General features: G+C 41.8%; 1 protein-coding gene across 1 annotated transcript in view; it reads right to left on the reverse strand.

The window, feature by feature from the left end:
* The window catches only part of CRIM1 (cysteine rich transmembrane BMP regulator 1), a 171368-nt gene that overhangs the window by 81254 nt on the left and 67522 nt on the right, over positions 1-22592 (reverse strand). The window contains exons 3-4 of the mRNA XM_037528236.2: positions 12336-12578; positions 11194-11314 (exon numbers count right to left, since the gene is read on the reverse strand). Of these exons, the coding sequence (XP_037384133.1) occupies positions 11194-11314; positions 12336-12578 (364 nt within the window). The remainder of the gene's footprint in view (positions 1-11193; positions 11315-12335; positions 12579-22592) is intronic.

Here is a 22592-nt window from a genome sequence, read left to right on the forward strand (position 1 = left end):
AGACTCTGTTAGGAAAGTAAGATTTGCACTTTGGGAAAGAGGAGAGTTAAGTCTCAATACAGTAACAGAACACAAAGCCATCTCAGAGCTAGAATTGCAACTGCATCAGAAATGGATGCTCTGGCACATGGATCAGCTTGTTTATGAACATGCAACAGGCACTAAGCTGGGAGGGGGCATGGAACACATGGGGTCCTGGCCCTTAGTTGAGGGAGGTGTCAGATGTAAAATCACAAATGATCAACAATGGGAATGTGGAATATTCCATCTCCTTCCCAATGCATGTAGAGAAGCAACCCTGAAAACGTCAGGAGTAACCTATTTACCTGTTTTTTTTTTTTTTTTTTAAGATTTAGATATTTATTCATAAAAGAGCTGGGGAACAGGCCAGAGATGTGGGGGGTGAGAGGATCCACCAGAGACAGAGTGGGGAACAGAACAGGCAGACTGGCTGAAATACACTGCTGAGAGGAGTAGTGGGCGAGTCAGAAGAGGTCTGCCTCACCATGTGGGTTTCTCCCTGGCTGGCTGGGGATAGAACTTGTTCTGTAGAGGCTGTGGATTGCTTCATAGTGCTGTGCTTATCCCCTTGCGCCACCAAGGAGGCCCCAGGAGTAACCTATTTGAAGACCTGAGCAAAGTCTACACCACCTGGTTGCTTAGGCTCCTTCAGAGCCACCTGGGGCTGAGCCAGTGCTCACACAGAGGACACTAAGGAGCACCCTCTTCAGTCCGTGTGGGCTGTCAATTCCCAACCCTCTCATCCTTGTCATCAGAGTGAAGTGTGAGATCCCCTGGTCTCATCCTCCAGGAAATGTGCATTTCCAGGGAGTAGGGGCTTGTGCTTCCATGCCACACTATCTCAACTGTTCAGTACAATGCCCTGCACACAACAGACACTCCAAATATTTGTTCCCTGAGCAGACCAGAAAATCAATAGGGTTTTGATGTTAAATCTATAGCTTAATGATCATCAAAAGCATTTATTGAATACTTGCCTTGCTAGACACTGACACTGAAGAGAAATTTGGAAGGTGCAAATTTCTTGCCCTCAGAAAGTTTACAACCTAATGTCTAGGAAGTGCCATCAAGTCCTACAGAATCTATGACCAAGCTATGATCATCAAAGCAATCATATTAACTCCCAATAGCCATAGCATGCAACTTTTTTCAATCAGAAGCAAAGTAGGAGAGGATAATTTAAAATTTACTTATCTGTGCAATACATTCACGACAAACTAATCATCAAGTCCAAGAGAAACCGCTGCCTCCACCTCCAGGGCTGCAGTTAAACTAAATAGCTTCTTGGCAGATAGAACTCTGAGTCCCCTGCAAATGGTGTCTACACAACGGGGAGGCCTATCACTTACATGCAACGCAAAGGTGCAAATGAAGTAGAAAATCTGTTCCATTTTATATGTTTTGGTTTACTTTTTGGTATTTCCAGAAGAGGTAGGATTTTAACATTTTAGATTTGCTTGTTTAGCCACATAAATCACTTGACAAAACATTTCACAGGATTGTCTGGAGCAGGTCTTCTGTTTGTCTGTGTTATGGTGACAATGAGGGTAGGTGGGGAAAGTCATCTGAGGCTTGTTATCACCCTGCTGTGATTACTGCTCTCCAACCTTATTGGGTCACAGGATTGGTGTATGGTGATGGGCAGCCCAGCTCAGACCAAACTGCAAACAACTGAGTGGGAGCTTAAGCTTTATCTCAGGAATGAAATAAATGTGTAATAAGGCTAGATATCACTCAGATTCATAGTGGATCACAAAAGGCAGCAGGCACCAGGACAGAAAGTGCTGCAAACACACCTGAAGTGAATTATTGACAAGTTGAAGACTCTAAGGAGGGAGATCTCCATCTCGAGTGGGCACGGGCCTCATTTCTAGGAAAGCATATTTTCTTCAATCTGGGGAGAAGTCCAATAATAACATGGAATTCCTACAATTACTTTGTTTTAAAAACATCAGAGTTTAATATAGACACTGGCTTTTTTAGTTATGAGTTGGCTTGCTCTTTTGGGCCAAAAATTACTGTGACAGAGGGCGACAGAATAGATGTTCTTTTCTTAGTTGAGAATGAAGGGCCTCAAATATATTTCCTTTTTTTTCTACATGTGTTTAAAAACACAGCAAACCCTCCCAAGATAGCATGTCAAGAGTCAGGAATGTTTTTAATTTGCACTGTGTTAATGCATATTTTACATATTGTATGACTTAATTTTATTTTTCCCCAAGGCGGCTAAATAAATTACCCAAATTAAAGGGAACCACTAAAAAATGAACTGAATGAGAGAAATCTATACACTAACAGTACTCTTAAAACACCCTACATTGTTATTAAGTGCCATCTTCTTCAAAACAATGTCTTTGGAACAGATGGACAAGATAATTAATTACTAGGCTCTTAATTTGATAAAGTCATTTGGAGAATATGTACTCAGGGACAATTTCCACTGGTTAACTTGAGTAGGCACGATACAAGCAACTTAATTACCGAGCAAAATGATAAAACCATATGGGCCTAAAATAAAAATTATCTGAGGATTTAAAGACTTAGCACTGCCTCGAAGAACTGAGAAGAACTCCTGTTCCTTGAGTCCAGGGCATGAACCAAAGCACCTGCAGGAAGTTTCTGGCTTTGGCGTATCCATCAAAGGCTGATGCATTGTGTGGTGACAGTCTTGTCCTTATGTTACTGACCCTTCCACCCACTCCTGAAAACCTCCTCCCCAACATCCAATAGCCCCCTAAAGACTAAAGTCAACAGAATGAAAGGCTAGGATATAAAAGCTGGGTGAGAAGCTCTCGACAGCTCAATCACACAGGTAAATACATTAGCAAACACAATGCTCAACATGGTCACTCCAAGACTATTACTCAGAAGTGAACACAGAATGGAGCAGATATGTAAGAAAATACAGTAGAGCTGTCAGTCAGAAGGGAACTATATATGTTTGTGTATTTTGTGATCCTCGATTTCTTAGTTTGGGTTTAAAGCCGGCATTACTACTTTATAGCTCTTTCTAAATTCAGTTTTCATTATTTGGTAGAAAGTCAGTCTATTTATTGATTGATTTTTTTTTCTGAAAGGCAGATTTGTGTGTGTGTGTGTGTACGCAAGCGCACATGTGTGTGTTGGGGGGGGGCTGCGCCTTATTCCCTTCCAGTTGCCTAGGACCTTTTAGTGCTACTTCTAAAGTGCTAACTTTCTTCAAACCTGGGTCACGTCACATTTCTCATACCCCATACCATACCCCATTCTCATTTCACATACTATACCCCAGCTAAAGTCAGTGTTCTCTGTCTCCCATGAGGTCCTCAATGGGGCTTCACTATTTACCTGAGCATTTTCATATCTGCACCAGATTCTCACTCACTGTAGCTTTGTGGCTAAGACTAATTTTGCTTTTACTCAAGTGCTCTGAAGGGAAGGGATAACCTGCCAAAGATTCCATTCGGCTTGCCTCATCTGGTGTGAGTCAGTTTCAGGCTGTGAATTATAGATCCCCAGAAAGCTCCTTTCCTAAATATCTACATCTATTCACAAGAAACAGTGCGCTAGCTCTTATCATAATGCACTATAGCACCAGCGAGATGATTTTCTTGAGATCACAAAGAAGCCAGGATTAAGGAATGGGAACTTAGCACCCTAGATGTTCAATGTGAAGCAGGGAGTATGATTATCTAGAAGTTACAGTGAAAGCAAAGGAAACTCAGGACCTTTGCTCTGGTCATGGGCTACATGTATATCTGATATATCTTCTAGATACATCAGGGTTATCACACTTCCTTTACTTATTTCGCTTCCTGGAATTACAAGACTGGGAGCTGTTATAATAAGACAGGGTATAAATGGGAAATCATTTTCTGAGGTCCCTTTCTTATAGGAGAAAACCAAAACTGAGGTTCAAACAAGGAAAAAGGAACTTAATTTAGTAGATTTTTTAAAAAGATACATAGAAATAGTCACAGCATAAAGTTAGGAGAGAATCAAACTGTTCAATGAAAACAAGGTTCTACGTATGTACATACTAGTGTAAGATACAGAAAAATGCAAAAACAATATGGAGGACTTACACAAAGAGGCATAACAGGGAAGACAGACAAAAGACAGAACCTTGGGGTAAGTAAGGCAGCAGTAGATGTTCTTGCAACAGAAGGGACTACCTATTTATAGGTATTGTAGAAAACTACCACTATGCTACTAGCCACTGGCCAATAGGCAATATGTTTATTGGATGATCACCTAGCTTTCACAGTGCAATCAGTTCTGAATACACTGGTTTAAATCACTTATCTGATGACTTGCTTATTTCATTTTGTCTTTGTCATGCTACTTAGGCAAAATTTCTTAAAGTAATCATAATTCTTTAATGACTTGCTTTGGACTTCTCCCCCTTCCTATCATGCAAACCATGTATCTCTTCCTTTATCTGAGCCCTGGAATTTTCTGAATTTTTCTTCTCCTTCCCAGGGTTTCCTATCACCAGCAGCCTGATGCTGCTGAAGGGTATGGGAAAATAAAAGAATCTAGTTTACTTTTGAGATCCACCCCATTCCTTTCTCAGACATGAAAACAGATGTAGACAACCTGAGAGTCACAGATGGATTCCTGTGCTCCTTGCACCAGGTGCAATCTCTGCCTGAGGCACCAGGTGAGGGGTGCAGGGGTGCTCTCTCACTCCTAAGGGTGTGCTCACGTGTGTCCATTTGCTCACAAACTACAATAGCAAAGGGAAGGCAGGACATGGAACATTAGGTCTCTGAATACTGGGAGGGGCGGGTTGGGGTGAGCCAAGGTGATGGGACAGTGCTGCCTGATGGTTAGTGCCCACAGTCAGTTACGCCACTCACAGAGGGTCCAGTTCTCAGATGTTCCATCTCTGAAATGGGAGAGCCTTGCAGCATGCCTCCTGGGAGGAGCTGCATATTCAGGCTCATCCACATTCCCAGTGGGGCTGTGCTGAGAATTGAGTATGTTTAACACAGTCCATTAAACCTTTGGTGAAAACCAAAGACACATATTAGGAGACAATCTTAAATTTTTAAAATTACTTTGGGCTAAGGAAAAAAAGTTAAAAATGTTTCTAAATCTTGATTTAAAAATAAAATAGGATTTTCAGTACAGTGTCTCAGAAGGCAAAATATATAAATGTTCCAGATATAGGTTCTGGAAGAGAATCAGACCCTTTAGTCAGAGTCTGGAGCCAGGAGGGAGCTTGGGAACCTGGCTTGTTGCACTGTACACAACTCAGGAGAAACCCTATTTTAAGATTTTGGGCATTATAAATAATGACAATATATTTCCACCTCAAAATAACCATACGGGTTTTTCTCAATAACTCTGAAGGGATGCATGCTTATGGAGCAACATTGATAACAGAGTGTCTCAGAACAAAAAGTTTGGGACATATTAAAATAAGCTTAGAGTGTATGACAGTAAAAACCATTAAGTTCATTAACCTTCTTTATGAAAACAGCTATTCAATAAACCAAAAGGTACAAGGGTATTTAAACATGCATTTGAATTATAGTGAAAGCGAGGAAGGTGGGTATAACTGCTTGAGTGCTGACACGTAAGCCCACAGCCGAGAGAGAGGTGAAAAATCGCAGAGGCCAAATGAAGACTCCAAAGTTAGGCACATACACTGGAGGGAGCAAAGGGAGAAGTGTGAAGATAACAGTGATTTCAGAACTATCTTCCTGAGAAACAGCCCAACTGGGCTGAAGTCTGGGTTGGCTGACAGGAGGACGTGGGTGCACAGACATACAGCCGGCTGGAGCGTCTAGTGCTCCCAGCCATTCCATAATCAGCTATGACAAAGGAAAATCTCTACACAGCACCTTTGGAAATTTCTTTTTGTGTGTCTGCTTTTAAAAGTGACCTAACCTCATCAGGGACACCTCATGGCATTCAAAATTGCCATTCCCTGTTGTATGAGATAAAATCTCATTTATTTAGGTAGTCACCACATTCCTGAAGGAGAGGAGTTAAAAATAATGGCCGTCTAAGTGATGTTTAAAGCTGAGGTGGGGCTCACAGTCCCTAAATCACGTGTCTACTCCCTTGTGGCCTGCCGACTGGCAAGTGAAGAGAGAAGCAAAAAAGCAGCTGCTGAAGGGAAGCAGCCTAACCCCACGGCTGCCTGAATTAGACGTGAGGACCCTGAGCCCCAGGGCCCCCAAAGAACAGGCGTCTTTGGGAAAAGGTCACACGGCTACAGCACTCCACCAACTTTCTACACTCAGACCTTGAAATCTACAGGGCCCCCACTTTGGTTACTTGTGTAGTATGGAGGTTAAAAGTGGCCACAGATTCTTTGCAGCTGCCCCTATCGAGAGTTGGAATTTTACTTCCCTGCCCCTTTGAATCAGGGCTGTCTGCTTTCACCAACAGATTGTGGTGGAAGCGATGAGTTCTGAGAACTGGTCTATAAAGGCCGTTTTCTTCTCTCGCTTCTGCGGTCATGTGAAGAAGCCCAGGATGAAAGACCATAGGGAGGGAAGAGGCCATTTCAGTCTCTCAGCTGAGTTCCCAGACAAGTGAGTAAGCATCTAGCCCCAGAAAACCTGCCAGCAGATGACCAGTGCACCACCAGTTAACTTGCAGCAAATAATCCCCGCTGTTTTCAATGACTGCTTTGGGGGTGGCGTGTTACACAACAATGAGTAATTGAAACATATGTATATTGCATTAATATCTACTATGCTGCTATAAATAAATGTGTTGGTAAGATATACATATTCATGGATATATTTCTTGGACTTGACAACAACAAAATACTGTTACCCAAAAATTAACAGTGGAAAAGAGTATAAAAGGGCTTTGAATCAAAGAAGGTGAGTTGAAGACTTGGATCTGCTCTTGTCCTTTGTACCGGGGAATGTTTGTGATTTTGCATCCATCACTTACTCTCTCCACGTCTGTTTTCATATCTATAAATTCCGTGTGGAATCAGAACAATGATTAAACGAGAACAACAGATGTGAAAATGCTCTGTAAGCAGCAAGGCACACGACATATTTAAGCTGCCATTGTCATCGTTACCTCCATGTTAAAGACTTTTTCCTTCCCTGAGACGACATCATTTGGATCAGTACTTGCAAGCATCTCACTGATGATTATCTCTGTTCTAAGCTTCCTTCTGCACGGAAGCATTTGTATGCACACACACGTATATGCACAAAGCACACAGACTGTCAGGTGCCACGAGCAGCACACAGTCTCATTTTTGCTTTATGTCACCATGAAGTGTCTCCACACACAGTGTAAGGACCAGAGCCACTAACTCTGATGCCTATTCCAGTCTCTCCCGAACAGTATGAAGAGCTGCCATGTAGTTCACACCATATCCCAGTGCCAAGGGAAGAGAAAAGAATGAAACTCATTGGGAGGATGCTTGGAAACGTAAACCAAGCTGAGGGAAGGAAGAATTAATAATGGTTGAAGTTAATTATGTCACATATAAGAATGATACCAAGGCCCAGAGACCCAGAGAAAAGGAATAACTTACACTTAGAAAGGGCAGAAAGTCAGTATGATTTTCTGGTTGGAATAGGTTGGAAAATCAATACTGATCAGAGAGAGAAGTGGAAAGAGGTATTCAAGCATGGTAAGAACATCTAGAGGGCAGTAGCTGCCACCTGTGAAGAGCCAAATTTGCGTTTGATGAGCGACAGAATGAATGAACTGAAACAGACCATTCAAAAAGAAAATTCGTAAGTTAAGCAAGAACTCACAGATAGCAGTCATTAGAGACCTGAAGGGTAAAATCATCCCGTTGGGAATGGCCATTCCACCTGGGAGCGGGTGAAGGAGGGAGGACTTAATTTTTGAAAAGTGGGGAGTGGGCATGGAGAAGCAGCCCACAAACTCCTTTTCTACTCTATGGAAATATAACACATCCTTACAAAAAAAGGGGACTTGTTACTTTCACTTAAGGCAAATTATCTTTCTGCTAACACTTCATAGATTCTACCCTATTTTGTTCTAACTATAGAGGATTTTTCCTCTGAATTTGCCACATAATCAACATGGATCACAAAAGGCCCCAAGTTTTTAACAGGTCTCCATAAATATGCTGGTGAAGATCAAATCATCACAACAGGATCATACATACTCTAAAATGCTCATCTTTATATCCAATGACCACACACTCTTAAAAGAGAACCTTTGACATGGGTCATGTACAGAATAAAATTATAAGTCTATTTTTCTCTTAAAACACTATCAGTATAACTACATACTAAGCTCACTTCTTTTTATTTTCATTTTTACATGGTTACTGGGTTTAAAGTCTCTTGTCAAAGTATGACCTGCCTATCCCAGTTAATATGCTAAATTAGGCAGAAAAGGATTAAGCCAGTCATAGTCTGAGCATATTCTGTATTTACCAACTCATTTGGTAATAATCCTTTTACACAGAGTAAAAAAAAAGAAGACACGAGTCCTCACTTCTAGAAATGTCCTTTGGTTGGTGAGACAAGACTTTATGCATGTAACAGCTAAATAACAATGCAAGGAATTATATGACTAAAGGACAACATGGAATAGGGTATGTTGGGAGTTCCTAGGGGGTGGGATAGGAGTTGGTTGAAGCACCAAGACCTCATGGTTAAAGTGGAGTTTAGTTGAAGGATGAACAATAATAGAAATGGTGGAAAGGCAAGAAAGGTATCTCATACTGTGTGGGGTGAGCTGGGTGCCTGGATGAAGAATTTCTATAGTATAGTAAATTGGGTCATAAAGAAAGGAAAGTGGGGAAAATTGGAAGGGCTTTAAAGTGAAACAAGGGGTACTATAATCACCCCAACATGTCAGTCAGTCATCATGGCTAAAAGTGGGTCTGCTGATTTGCTCATTCATCCATCAATACAATAAATGTAGGTTGACATAATATATCAAGTCCTGTTCTAGCTACCAGAGGGGACAAAACACTCCCTTTCCTTAAGAATCACACAAAGTAGGAGCAATTGACAAAAAGGAAAGAAAGCAAGAAATCGATGATTTTAATGTATGTGAAAAGTGCTGAGACGTGGAGATGTAGGGGAATTAAAATGCCGGGGAGTACCCAAAGTCACTCTTAGAGGCTGAAGCTGAAAACACTTCAAAGAGAAAGAAATGTAGTCCCAAGAGAGGGGTGGAAGGCTCCCGGGGCACAGGCTGAGAGAACAGGGAAGGGGGCTGTGTTCAGGTGGGAACTCAGGATTCAAGTGGTAAAGGGGCAGAGGGGGCGTGTGGGTCACTGACTATCTGAAATACAGGAAACCAAAGAGCTGTGAGAACTCATCCCTTCTCTGCAAATAATTTACAGTGGGCTTCTGAATGACTTCCTTCTCCATGTTTTCAATTTCTTCCTTAGAGGCACCTGTAACTGACCATTCATAAGTTTAAAGCGCCAACATCAAAGTTACACCATGACAACAAAAACCACCCTAAGGTTCATGTTTATAAAACTCACAGACGCTTGGAGATATAGTGGAAGGCACAGAGTTGAATCTCCTTCCAACCTAACGTTTCTTTTAAACATTCCTGGCAGGTGGGCATCCAGATGGAAAGAATCTACCCAGTTCCAGGGAGCACAGTCGTCCTCAGGAAGCAGCCCGACTCATTAGTGCACATCATTAGTCGTGAGAAACTTTTTCCCTGAGATTACATACGTTGTCCTGTAGCTACCCATTTTGACCCCCTAGAGAGACGGGGGAAGGAAAAAAAAAAAAAAAACAACCCTTGGACCTCCTGCATACAGATGGTGCTGTATCGTGCTTGTAATAGTGAATCAAGAACTGTCCCTTTTCCTCATTTAAAGGACTTGTCAATTAACAAGTGGCTTAGTTTTGATTAATTAGGTTCTCAAATATAACGTGCCTCCTTCCTCTTCACGAAGACCTTGAAGGGACATCTGTTACTGTTCGTAATGCCCCATTTTTCTCCTTTACTGATTAGTACCACCGTATGTTTGCACAATACTTCACTCCTTTTCAAGCACTGTTACATAAATCATCACACCATGATGTTGTCAGAAGGTGCTGCGCCACTGTTAGTAAGTTATCTTCACAAAAATCTTTTTATCTGTTTTATGACATAATATAATGGATAGGGCAAGTTGTGAAAATGTGTCTGAAAATCCTAGGGTTTCTGACAGGACAAAGGCTGTGAGATGCCAAAGAACTAAGATACTTTAAAAGAAAAAAAAAAAATATTATCAAAACAAACGCATTGTCTACACGCCAACTATGAGTCAATAACTGATACTTAACTACGGACTATATCGATTCCTATCTTAACACACCATTTGTCTAATCACAACTATTCATGCAGCAAATAGAGAGGCTAAGTGCCTCGCAGTGGGGCTGAGAGAGAAGAGATGAGAATGGAGTTAAATAAGGTTTCCAACTCTGGAAATTCAGCATAGAGCAAAGGCTGAAAGAAATGAGATGACTTGGTGGCCTGGGAAAGACGTAGGAGGCTATGGCAGAGAAGAGCGCGGGGAAGACCAGAAAGTAAACCCTGTATTCCAAGCAAAGTCTCGTCCAGAGCAAAGTACTCCAGGCCTACTCTACAGTGAGGCTATGAAGACTCCTCAGCCCAGGGCCAGCAGACCCTGACATTATGGAGAAAGCCTGGGCCCGCAGGGCTGAGTGGATGTCCTGCTACTCCGACTATATGCCAGCAGCTATTCCCACCGTCAAGCCCGAGATGTGATTTTACCCCAAAAGGTTTAGAGGAATTTAGGCTTCCCTTTGCCCCAGCAAGGAATGGATCTGGGTAGATGTGTGACTGCAAATGGTAAGGACGACTGGCGTGCTGTATCTCATTCCACTGCACACGCTGTTTAAGCACTTCTAAGATTCACTGCGGAGAATCAAATGCCTACTATGGTTGCCTATCTCACTGTCTCCCTGGCTATCCACTGAGGGGTATATTTGCCTACACAGTTCCCAGGCACCCCATCCTGAAGCGTCTGTAAGGATCAGTAGTGATTTAACCTGACAACACCTGGCTTGGACCGAGGAACAGTATGTGTAAATACCAAGTCATAGTGAAGGTCAGTGACTTCTCCACCAGAAATAGGAGTGCATCAGATTTCCCTAATATTTGGGGGAACAAATGGGATGCCTAAAACATGTCTGATGCCAAGAGCACAAGGCTTGATAAAACCTGACAAACTGCTGACAAACCAACCTGGTGGGCAGGGTGCAGCAGCCATCCGCGGTGAGCCTGACTTGAGTTTCGTAGCTGTCCAGGGGGCACACGGCCTGCTGCACGGAGGGGCACTCCACGGTGCTGCAGTCCACACTGAAAACTGAAGGGGAAACAGAGGCACCGTTTACTATTACATTGACTTGCATTTTGAGTTCCCCAAATTAAGCACTGTTCTTGAGTAATTTCTGTCACTTCCTTGCTACTCAGACCCCGACCCAGTACTAGTATTTTTATTTCAGAGAAGTTAGAGAACTGCAGTAATGCTGCAAACCTGTGCAGGGAAACTGGGGAACAAGACATCTGAGGGTTCAGATGAAGACAGAGACAGAGTAGGAAAGCACAGTGGGTCCAGGCATGGTGCTGGTCAGCCGGAGGCGCTTCTGAGAGAACACTCCAGAGCTGGAAATGGGATTATTTTGCTTGAAGCATTTATCCAATGGTTGCAAAATATCTGGCCAACGGTTAAAAACTAGCAAAGAGGCAAACACCACAGTCCAGACCTATTCACAGACCAGATTAGAAATGCCACCACAAGAACAAGGATGTTAGAAATAATACAAAGCAAGAAAGAGTTGGGATAAGACAACAAGTCAAATGTGGGAAAGAAGATGAGTCAATAGTCGAAGGCGACGTAGCACATGCTGTGAAGTCAAGGGGATGGATGGCGGGGAACTGGAAGAGAAAGACTGGGCTGGGTATTGCATCATAAAATGACTAGCATTTTTATGCATGTATTTGTCAAAACTGACTTTGTTCTAAGCATAATGATTAATTGCAATACTTCAGAGTGACAGAGCAGCAGAGGGGGCTGTAACTTTCTGGGGGGGCGGGAGGGAATGAAGCAGGTAGCTTGAGTGCCACAGACCCGCCTCCCTCATCAAGCATACTTGGAAGGTAAAAGAAAAATGCTAAGAGAGAATGAGACACGGTCCCTCCCTGAAGGCACATCCACCAGTGGATCATCACCCTGGTTCTCTGCCTAGAAGCCCAGAAGTCAGGCAGCCACTAGCCCAAGGCGGCAGGCTGGCGGGGCAGACAGGATGCCCGTCTTCATGTGGAAGGAGGGGCCAGGCAGCTCCCAGGGCTCGCTGCCTCCGATGCACAGGTGAGCTCGTGCATACCTGGTTTGCACTCATACAGGTCACAGCACTCTCCCGGCTTCCCTGAGGCTTTGGACACTAGTATGTTCAGGTGTCCCGGCTGGCAGACTTTGCGCAGGCAGCGCGCAGGGTCGCACAAGCAGCGGCTGGGCAAGGGGCAGCACTCCCCAGGGGGAGCGTAGCCCTCGATCAGAACCGAATCTTCGGGGCAACGCGGAGAGAACTGGACTTCACAGCGGGCCTTGGAGCAATCTGGCTTCTCTTCTAAATGGGAGAAAAAGAATTTAGCACATGCCCGGGGGCAGTGTGGGGTGCTTCCCTCAGAAGTACTGCTGACTAACAGAAGGGAAAGGCTGAGAAAGAAATCTGGTAAAAACCCTCGCCAGAAAAATCTCGCCCAAGATGAGCTCACGACAGAGTGTGAGCCTGCATTACCTTCCCCAGCGTCCCACTCACATGTGTGGACAAGCAGTGTTCAGCGTGCTGACCAAAAAAGAGAAAGGCAAAGGGGAGGTACCCACATGATATGGAGAATCCGACACCTCACTTAGTCTCCAACTAACCAAAAAGATACGAATTTAACGAGAGTCTGAAGGGCTGCTCTTTGAAGACCATTGTCTAAACACTAAAACCAATGCACAAATAGATCATGGGTACTTCATGGACAGCAGACAACGTGCATGATAATCAACATGAAAGAACCTGACCTCCAAGCTTGAATTTTGAGAAGATGAACATTTTCAGATTATGTGAATCCGTGGTGTGGCAGCTCAGCAAGATGTCTAAGGAGCCAAATAGCCAGGTGATTTCCCTAAGTGACACCTGGTATGTTTCTATCGCTAGCTGAGATTTACTGAATGCACGCACTTCATTCCCCTCTCTCCAATCTCATACACTGACCTTTGCAATACCTTAATTGTAGAGACAGAAAAAGTGAATCAAGATGGATAATTTCCACAGATCTTAGAGTAGCAAAGCTCTAGTTTCTACAATCCTGGTCTAACTCAGCATCTTGGTTTTAAAAAGACCTATATCATCACAATGTCCTGGATGAACAGACTGAGATGACCCCAAAGCCTCTCACAGTCCCATGGCCTTAGGGGATGGAGGGAATTCAGAAAATGATGCACATAGCGATATAATACTGTGGTACCTTTCCATCCTGTCTTTCCTAAATAAAGCCCAAACACAGAACTATAAAACAGAGTTACGCCCAACAGGTCACCTTCATTTAGTCTTCTTGTTTTAAATCTGAGGCCCATGAGTTCAAAAGTCATCCTCCCAGGTCACTTGTACAATTAAAGCAAAAATCCAGGCTACCCTGCTTTCTGTTCACTCAGCTCTTGGTAGATCTAGTTCCAAAACCAAGTCTGAACCTCAGGTCATTTTCTACCTTGATTGCTGTGTCTATCCTTTCTCTCGCTGTCCTCCTTACCTAGCTACTTCTCTTGTCTAATCAAAATGTAGTACCAGGGAACTTTTATTTATTTACTGATTTATTTTATTATTATTTATTTATACAAGCACTGGGTACAGTCAGAAGTGCGGGAGGGTGAGAGAATTCACCAGAGCCAGAGCGGGGAGCAGAGCAGGCAGAAGGACCGAAGTACACTGCTGAGGGGAGCAGCGGGCGGCAGGAGAGGTCTGCGCGCCATGTGGAACCCTCCTCCGGTGGCCGGGGAGCAGCCGGGGATCAAACTGGCACTGCAGAAGCTGCGGGTAACTTCGCAACCCAGTGCTTAACCCCTGCGCCACCGGGGAGGCCCCCAGGGAACTTTTAGTCACAGGTTTGGTCATTACAGAATCACTGAGAAGCTGATGTTCAATGAATTGATGGGAAAAAGAGCAAGGGGAGAGCCATGGAGAGATTCAGGAGAAGAGCATTCTAGAAGAGCAGTCTTCCTATTTCAAAGGAAGAGCAAGAGGCCAGCGTGGCTCAGCAGGGCACCCAGGTACCCTAGTGTTGTATCACAACCCCCAGGAACTGCCTTGAGAAGAGAACATGAATAAGAGGATTCCATTCATGGATCCCATCAGTGTGGGCAGAACAAGTCAAAGAACAGAGGCAAGAAAGGGAATCTTGAAGATGGGGACTTGAAAGTACATTCAATAGACAGTATTTCTGCAAACACAAACCCACTATCTTATAAATAAAGCTCTGTGACTGTAATTGCAAATTGACTTCATTCCTTTTCTTATTGAAATGCTATGCTTAACTTATTCTGTATCACATTCTATTATATACTTATTCAATAAAGTATATGGTACATATAATCAGTCTTTTCAAACATATGCTTCAACAGAACATTCAAACCCAACGTTAACAGATTTTCCTAATTATTCTGTTCTTTATGAATTTTTTTTAGCAGTTCCAACACTGTCACACTGATAGGTATCTTGTAGGTCAAGCCTTGAGAGATTTACTTACTCCTTAGGAACTGAGACTAACAGGGTGGGGGCCACCGCACACACTGCATAAACCATAAGTAAATCAGAGCTCAAAGAGATTTAAGAATGTTAAAAATGAGGGTTAAGTTTTATTAAATGCTTTCTCAACTTTTCTCATATGATCATACGGGCTTGCCCTTTGTTCATATAATCATTCAGCAGATTTTAAACCACCTTTTTTTTTTTTTAAAAGAATAAACCCTGTTTTTAAAGATCCTGTTAGATTTGACTTTGTAGCATTAGGACTTCTAAATTTATAAGCCTAAAGTTTTGTGTGTATGTATGTTGACCTCATCCTGTCTCAATTTCAGAGTTACATGAGCTTTTTAAATGAGTTGTGTAGCATTCCACCTCTTCCTTTTCTGTAAAACAGTTTCAACAACACAGGAGTGATCTATTCTCTGATGTCTGTATACAACCTACCTGTGACACTGAACTCTGTATATATTTTTAAAGAGGATGGGACAGATTTCTAATCTCGTGGCCTGATTATTCAGGTGTCCTCACTAAGAATCACTGAATAAAATTCTAGTAAAAAGTAATTCATCTAGTTTTTCAAATTCATTTCAGGATTTTTGACCAACATTTCTTTTTTTGTAGTTTGTGTTTATGACATCTTTTACGTTTTTAATGTCTTCCTTGGTAGATTATTTCACTGATATTTCATCTACTGTTTTCAGACTAGTATTTATTTTACCTCCATTTTTCTTTAAAATGCAAATACTTATAATCAAGGTTTTACTACATTTGCCACATACTGCTTTGGTTGTAGTCTAATTATTTGATATATAATGATCTCAATATAACTCATTTCTACATTATCTATAATTCAATTTTGATTTCCTCTTTAACTAAAGACTTTTTAGAAGAGTGCTATTAAATTCCTGCATAAGCAGTTCTTTTTGGCTTTCCTTTTGATTTTAATTTATAGTTTTACCTTTGCTGCCAGAAGAATGTAATCTGTACAATTTTCTACTTCTGTTAATTTCTCTAGTTTATGTTCTTTGTTGTTTTGGCATGTACGTGTATGTGGCCTTTGGCCAACTGTAAAATACTTGAGTTTCTGAAATGAACATGTATTCTGGTTACCAACTTGTAAATCTATTAAATCAAGCTTCTTAATTATGGCATTAATATTCACCTATATCTTGTTTATGATTTCCAAGAAAGAGCTATAAAATCCTCCCACTACAAACGAGCAACTTCTTCTATTTCTAACAGCTTTTACTTTAATTCTTCAAAGTGGTGGTGTTAACCTCAAGACTAGCAGGCATGAGATGATGAGTGGCAAGTTGTAAAATAATGTTTTCAAATGATTTACATTTCTAAGATCTATTTTTTTATTTTATAATTGTTAACATTCTTAGCATTATTCTTTCCTTCTTTCCACCCTCTATTCACCTTTCAACAGATTATCTAGAATCCTTTCTCATCCAGCATCCTGCCTTCCTCCTACTCGTCATCAGGCAGTCACTTACACCTAACTTTGGTTACCATGGCATCAGGAATTGTTTTCCTGTTATCTGCACTCTCAGCCTGTTTCTAAATAATTCCTCTAGTAGATTTCATCTATTCATTTATGATTTTATTCAGTCTCTCTTCCATTAAGACAATAAAGAGAAAATGCCAGTCACATCATGCTTTTTTTTTAATCATTTAGAAGGCTTTTCTTGTATTAACACTGATTTTTTTTTTTAATGTTATTCACTAGAAAAGAAGCTTCTCCTGACTCCCTATGGTTGTCTAACAAACCTACAAATAATACTTTAAAGCTAATTAACAAGTTTTTCAGTCTGGTTGCCCTGGAAACACAACAGGCATCTAAAATCACGCAAACACCAAAAAGTGCCCCAGATATAGAAAGACTAAAGTGACACTATCACTTGCAACAGCAGTAATTAAGGGAAAACAAGCTGGTTTCATCATAGTAATAATCTTTCTTTAAGAGGTTAGCCCTTAAAATATTGATGGGGTCATCCAGTGCTAAAGTGATTTCACAATAAAAATGCAAAGTTTATATCAATCCTGGGCACGTTAGCCTGTGTGTCTGCATCCTGGCTTATTCAATACCATCTCCAGGTCCCGTGTCAACAGGGAAAGTGCCAGGTCCTGTGACAATAGGGAAAGTGCAGTCATGACCCGCAAGTAGCAAGCACATTCAAGGGTCTTCTGTTTAAAAGCCCATCTCAATAAAACCTGAGCCAAATGAAAAACTTACAGTAGATGAGGAGAGAAATTATACTGCTAGATCCTCATAACCTCTATTTAATTTTGTACAACCCTACACATCTGAAACTGAAGTTTTCTTCCTTCTTCAAAACCTCCTAAAGTGGTCACTGAAAAATAACAAGAGATGCTGCAAATTTATGAATGGAAAACAGGCAGCACCAAATGGACCAGGAAAACCCAGCTAGTCAACTACAAAGTGGATGCTGCTATGCACTCTGCCCTTTCTTGAAGGCTGCAGTGGTTCATTCACATTCCACGCCGCTTGCTCCCCTCACACGTGTGTGCACACACGGCCATTCCATTCTGAGACAATGCCTGGTAGTTCCAACTACAGAGATCATCCAAGGAATACCAAATTTGGATTCATGTGCCATCACAGAATTGAATAGGCAGAGCGCAGAGTAAAGAGAAGGGTCTGGCGACTTTGTTTCCTCCACCCCTCACTCTGGTGTCTAAAGACGTGGAGTGGGGGCCTGCCTGGTTGCGCAAGGGGTTAAGTCTCAGCACTATGAGTCTATCCGTAGCCTCTGCAGCACAAGTTTGATCCTTGGCCCAGGGAGTTACCCACATGGTGCAGCAGACCTTTCCGGTCTCACCCGCTGCTCCCCTCAGCAGTGTATTTCAGTCAGTCTGCCTGTTCTGCTCCCCATTCTGTCTCTGGGGGAATCCTCTCACCACCACCTCCCACACACCTCTAGCCTACACCCCAGTGCTTGTATGCATAATAAATCTTTTTTTAAAAAAATCTTTTAAAGTCCTGGGGTAGCCAAGGCACCAGTCTAAAGGGTCACAGGAGCCCTCAGCTACTTGGTGCTCCTGGGAGACAAATCTCATGGCACCAGCTGAGGTGCAATCTATGACGTCCTTTCCAATCCCTCTTTCACTCATTCATTCAACAAATATTTACTGAATCACTTCCATGTGCCAGGTGTCCCAGGGGCAGGGCTTATAATAAATATAACAAAGTCTTTGCCTTCCTGAGTTTACAACTCCAGGGAGAGAGACAATAAACAAAGAGCTACACAGCATAATAATGCAGCGGTGATAAATGCTCTGAGGCAGAATTAGCAGTAGAGATGCACTGGCAGGGAGGGCATGGGCAGGGACTGAAGGACAAGACACCTGTAGAGACCTGAGTAAGAGAAAGGAGCAGTCACAGAATAACAGGGCAGGATGCCCCAGACACAGGAAACAGCAAGAATACAGGCAGTGAGGCGAGAACCACCCTACTCTCAAGCTGCAAGCATAACTCAAGTAATAGGAGGTCTACACAAGTATAATTTACAGTAAAAAATACCAATAAAAACTTACAAGAAAAATATTTTGATGGATAATGTTTCTTATTAAGAACTGAATTCTCACAAACATGCTAGAGAAATGAAAGCAATCTCTGCTAATTGGGCACCCTCTATGTGGGAGGTACCAGGCCTCTACTACTCGTTCTCACACACCTTCGCACTCTCGTTTGAAGGAGATGACATCTTCCATTCTGTTTGACAGATGAGACAGACTCAGAGAGGTGAAGAAAATCTGGGCAAGATACAAAGAAAGTTCAAGAGTCTCCAAAACCCACAACCTTCCCACTGGTCCCTAAATCCAACAATAAAAGCAACTTCAGCTTTCCTAGTCAGCTTCTTCTAGTCTTTGCCTGTTTACTCAATGGCTACATTCTTTCTCAAATACAGACGGTGAAATAAGTTTGCAAAAATAAACAGGTTCTGGATCTACGAAGTATCCTCATCACCACGACATTGTGGCTGGCCCATCCTCCCTACTTCATTTACTTCTTGACCTTAAAGATCCATGCGATAAAAGGAGGAGCTTTCTGTATCTAGCATTATTTTCCTCTGAAAATGTCTATTACAAATGCAATACATATGTCATCCCTAAAGTTTTATATTTAGAGACTGACTCCTTTAAAGTTACACTGTGAATTCTTTTCATTCACATTCCATGATTTTATCATAACCTTTTTTGGCAAGCTTCTCAGTGAAGACTTGTTCCGTACAATCATAACCCCGAGGGGAAAAATTAGGCTTGTTGATACAGTCCCAGAAATATTTCATATTTCAGTTCGTTCAGGAATACCAGCTGTACTTTCCCAGCACTATCTGTTACCCCACATTTAGGACTGAGCAGTGATGGAACCTGCACAGGGCCTATTCTCAGTGCTCTGTTGAAGACGCCATGTTAAATTGCTTTCAAATAAATTTTGTTTGCATCATGATAGAATATAAATTAGCCAAATATAAAGGAAAAATTAAATGATCTATAAGACTGCAGCATGCATGTGCTACTTTAATTCAGTGCTTTCAACTCAGGTTGCACACTGGAATCACATATAAAGCTTTTTACAATACCACTGTCTGGATTCCATCTCAGATCAGTTAAATCACAATTTCTGGGGGAGGAGCCTGGGAACTAATATTTGTTTCATTAGCTCCCTGGGTGATTCTATTGTGTGATTAAGGCTGAGAATCACTGCGTTACTCCTTCAAGCAACTAAGAATCTCTACAATGAAGCCTAGAGCTTCACCAAGGGCATGTTCAAACATTTGGGCAAACGGTGGCTGGCCAGATGCCAAAGAAGCACTGTGTGCTCCATAGCTCTGCCTGCCAGCAGCTGGTGCGAGGTGCACGCTGAGCCCACCAGGAATCCTCCAGCAGTCTCCTGGACCACCCAACTTTTCTACATAGGATGTTACTGAATTGGGTTGAAAATGCCGCTTTATGTTAGAGCTTCGCTACTACAGTGTGGTCCCTGGACCAGGGGCAGCAACATCACCTGGGAGATTATTAGAGCTGTAGAGACTTAAGACTCCCCAAGTTAGACTGAATGAACCAGAATCTTACAGTTTAGTAAGATTTCCAGGTGATTCAGATGAACAGTGTGAGAGGAACTGCTCTAGACAGGTTCTCAAACAAGAGGTCTGTGGACAAGTGAATCAGACTAGCATCTTCTGGGCATCTTACTAGAAATGCACATTCTAAGACCTACAGAATCAGAAACTTGAGGTGGAGGCCAGAAATCTGTTTGAACAAGCCCCTCCACATGATTCTCATCTATATTATAATTTGAAAACTCGAGTCCCCTGGGGAACTTTAAAAATCCAGAAGCTCAATGTATACTCCAGACCAATTAAATCAGAATTATTGGAAGTGAGACCCACGGTCAGTGTTGTTTTAAAGTCCCCCAGGTGACTCCAATGTACAGTCAACTTGATCCAGACTCCCCAATCCTCCGTACTCTCATAACAAAAGTTGCTTTAATTCTTAGGAAATCTGAACCTATGGGTTCTGAATCTTCTTGGAAGGACTCAGAGCTTCCTGGGAGGAGTGAAAAGAGCTGAGAAAGTTTCCAGGATCAGTCTCTGGTGGTAGGTGGTGGGGTGGAGGGAGTGGGAGAGTCAGAATCCAAAACTGGCCTGTGTGCTTCTTACTGAACTCTAAATTACAGCTTATGAAAGACTATTAGAATCTTGAATCCAGAATATTTTATATCATCATCTGCTAATTCATACCAGGAAGATGAATTCAATCGATTCTCACAGGGATCTGCCATTCAAATTATTATTTATATAGTCATACACTGTAACATATTTTCAAAATGTAACAATGAATTGACAGTTTTTTATATGGCAATAAAATAGGGCCTAAAGTGGTTTGGAGAAGTGCTCAAGGTACTAAAAACTGATTTCAAAAAGACTCATTTCACCTAATAAGCTATAGTTTTCTCTGAATACTTTGTCCCACTTTTGCCATAAAAACAAACCCACAAAAAAAGGAATGAAAATGATCACAGAATGGGACAAATGACTAATGAGGAAAACTTAAATGGACCAAATCTGTATAGACAGTTCAGCAACATTTTAAAAGGAATCTCCATAACAGCTTGGAAATGTCACAGAGGCATAAACATTAGAAATGAAGAACTCCCCAGGGTGGTGTTTAAATGGAAGGCGACATCCGTTATAGAACACAAGAAAACCTTTATGTAGCTGAGTGATTCTGCGACTTTGGGTGGGTCACTTTCCTCCACTGAGGAAGGGAAGCTTCAATGTGGTTCTTCCTCTGTGAGATCATGATGTGAACAAATACAATAAAATGTCAGCTCTTAAAGGCGTGAGAATGAAGGGTCTGGGGTTCCTTTCTGTACCGTGAGGAGCTGGCCCTTGGGGAGGTCTTCCTGGTCACACACTGGCCAGAAGTTCCATGAGCCCTGCCTCCGCAATCAGGGCCCTGCACTTACAGCCTCTGCTCATTTAAGGAAGACCAACACATGATGTTTTCAGCAGGAAAGTCACTTTTTTTTTTAAGTTCCAGAATTTTAGTAGTATAGAGTTTAAGTAGTATGGTAGAAAATGTGATCTTAGTATGATTTAAAAAAAAAAAAAAAACAAGGAACAATAAACCAAGGTATTGTCAGTAATATTACCAGTAAATTCCTGAGTCTCAAAGGCGGTATAAGGATTTCAAAAGTCTTTAGAAGGACTCAAGAGAATATTATGCACTGATCTGAGGTTTTTATAGGTTTCCAAAAGTGACTATACTTATGTGATTAAGATGATACATGGAGCATGAGGCCACTGAGCAGCATGAACCAATAGGACGGCTGCACAGACTGCTGCCATTCATTCTGCTTTCTTTGCTGACAAGAGGGGCAGCAAATAAACAGCAGACGATTTAACTGTTCAACTAGCAGTTCTCACGAGACAATGTGGAATGTGGCTAAAATATATAGAAGTAGACTTTGGGGAGAAAAATTGGCCTGCTTTCTTTCCTTCCTCTTACTTTTTATTTGTTTCACTGAAAATAAAAAAAAAAAAAAACTTATTTGGACCACCTGTCATTTAACAGATGTTTACTAAAGTTGCTTTTTACTTTTCTTATGTGGGATTCACTATGGTAACTGGTTTACTAAAGGTTTGACAGAAAGAATAGTGTTCAAATCTTGGCTCTTCTATGACTAGCTGTGTGATTTTAGGTAAGTTTCCTGACCTCTCTGAGACACAGTTGCCTCAGAGTTAAGTGAAATAATTTATACAGAAAGGAGGCTGGCACATGACAGATAATAGCAGCTCACCATCTTCATCACCATTGTGGATTGTTAGAAAAAGTCTAGGGCTCCGAGTAAGACTTAAGAACTCACATCTATTAAACTGGGCATAAGAATATTTATTCTACAAGACCGTTTTGGAGATTAAAAGAATATATCAATTTTTTTACATTACACATATAAACTATGTTATATAAATACAGAAGACTATTCTGTGTATTTTATCTGTACGTGTTTACGCACACATACACATACAGAGCAGCCTTAAGACACTCACATTAGCTCACTTCTCTCTCTCGGTTTGTTTTAAACCTGATGTCCAGCACAATGCCCAGAGCAAAGATGTGACCATTAAATGTTTCCTACTATTGATAAAGGTAGAGCTGATTATGCAGTACACACGTGATTTATTTCCTCACGCATCGCCCTCTCATTGTGCCAAAATCTCAGTCACATAGTGTTTCACCATCACCTTCCATTGCTTTCTTTATTCATTCCTTAAAATAATAGGCTACTTTTTGGTACTGTCTCTGCACTATCTGGAC

The sequence above is a fragment of the Talpa occidentalis genome, unplaced genomic scaffold (assembly GCF_014898055.3).
Source record: "Talpa occidentalis isolate TD23 unplaced genomic scaffold, MPIMG_talOcc4v2.1 talOcc4.5, whole genome shotgun sequence".
NCBI classification, from domain to species: Eukaryota; Metazoa; Chordata; class Mammalia; order Eulipotyphla; family Talpidae; genus Talpa; species Talpa occidentalis.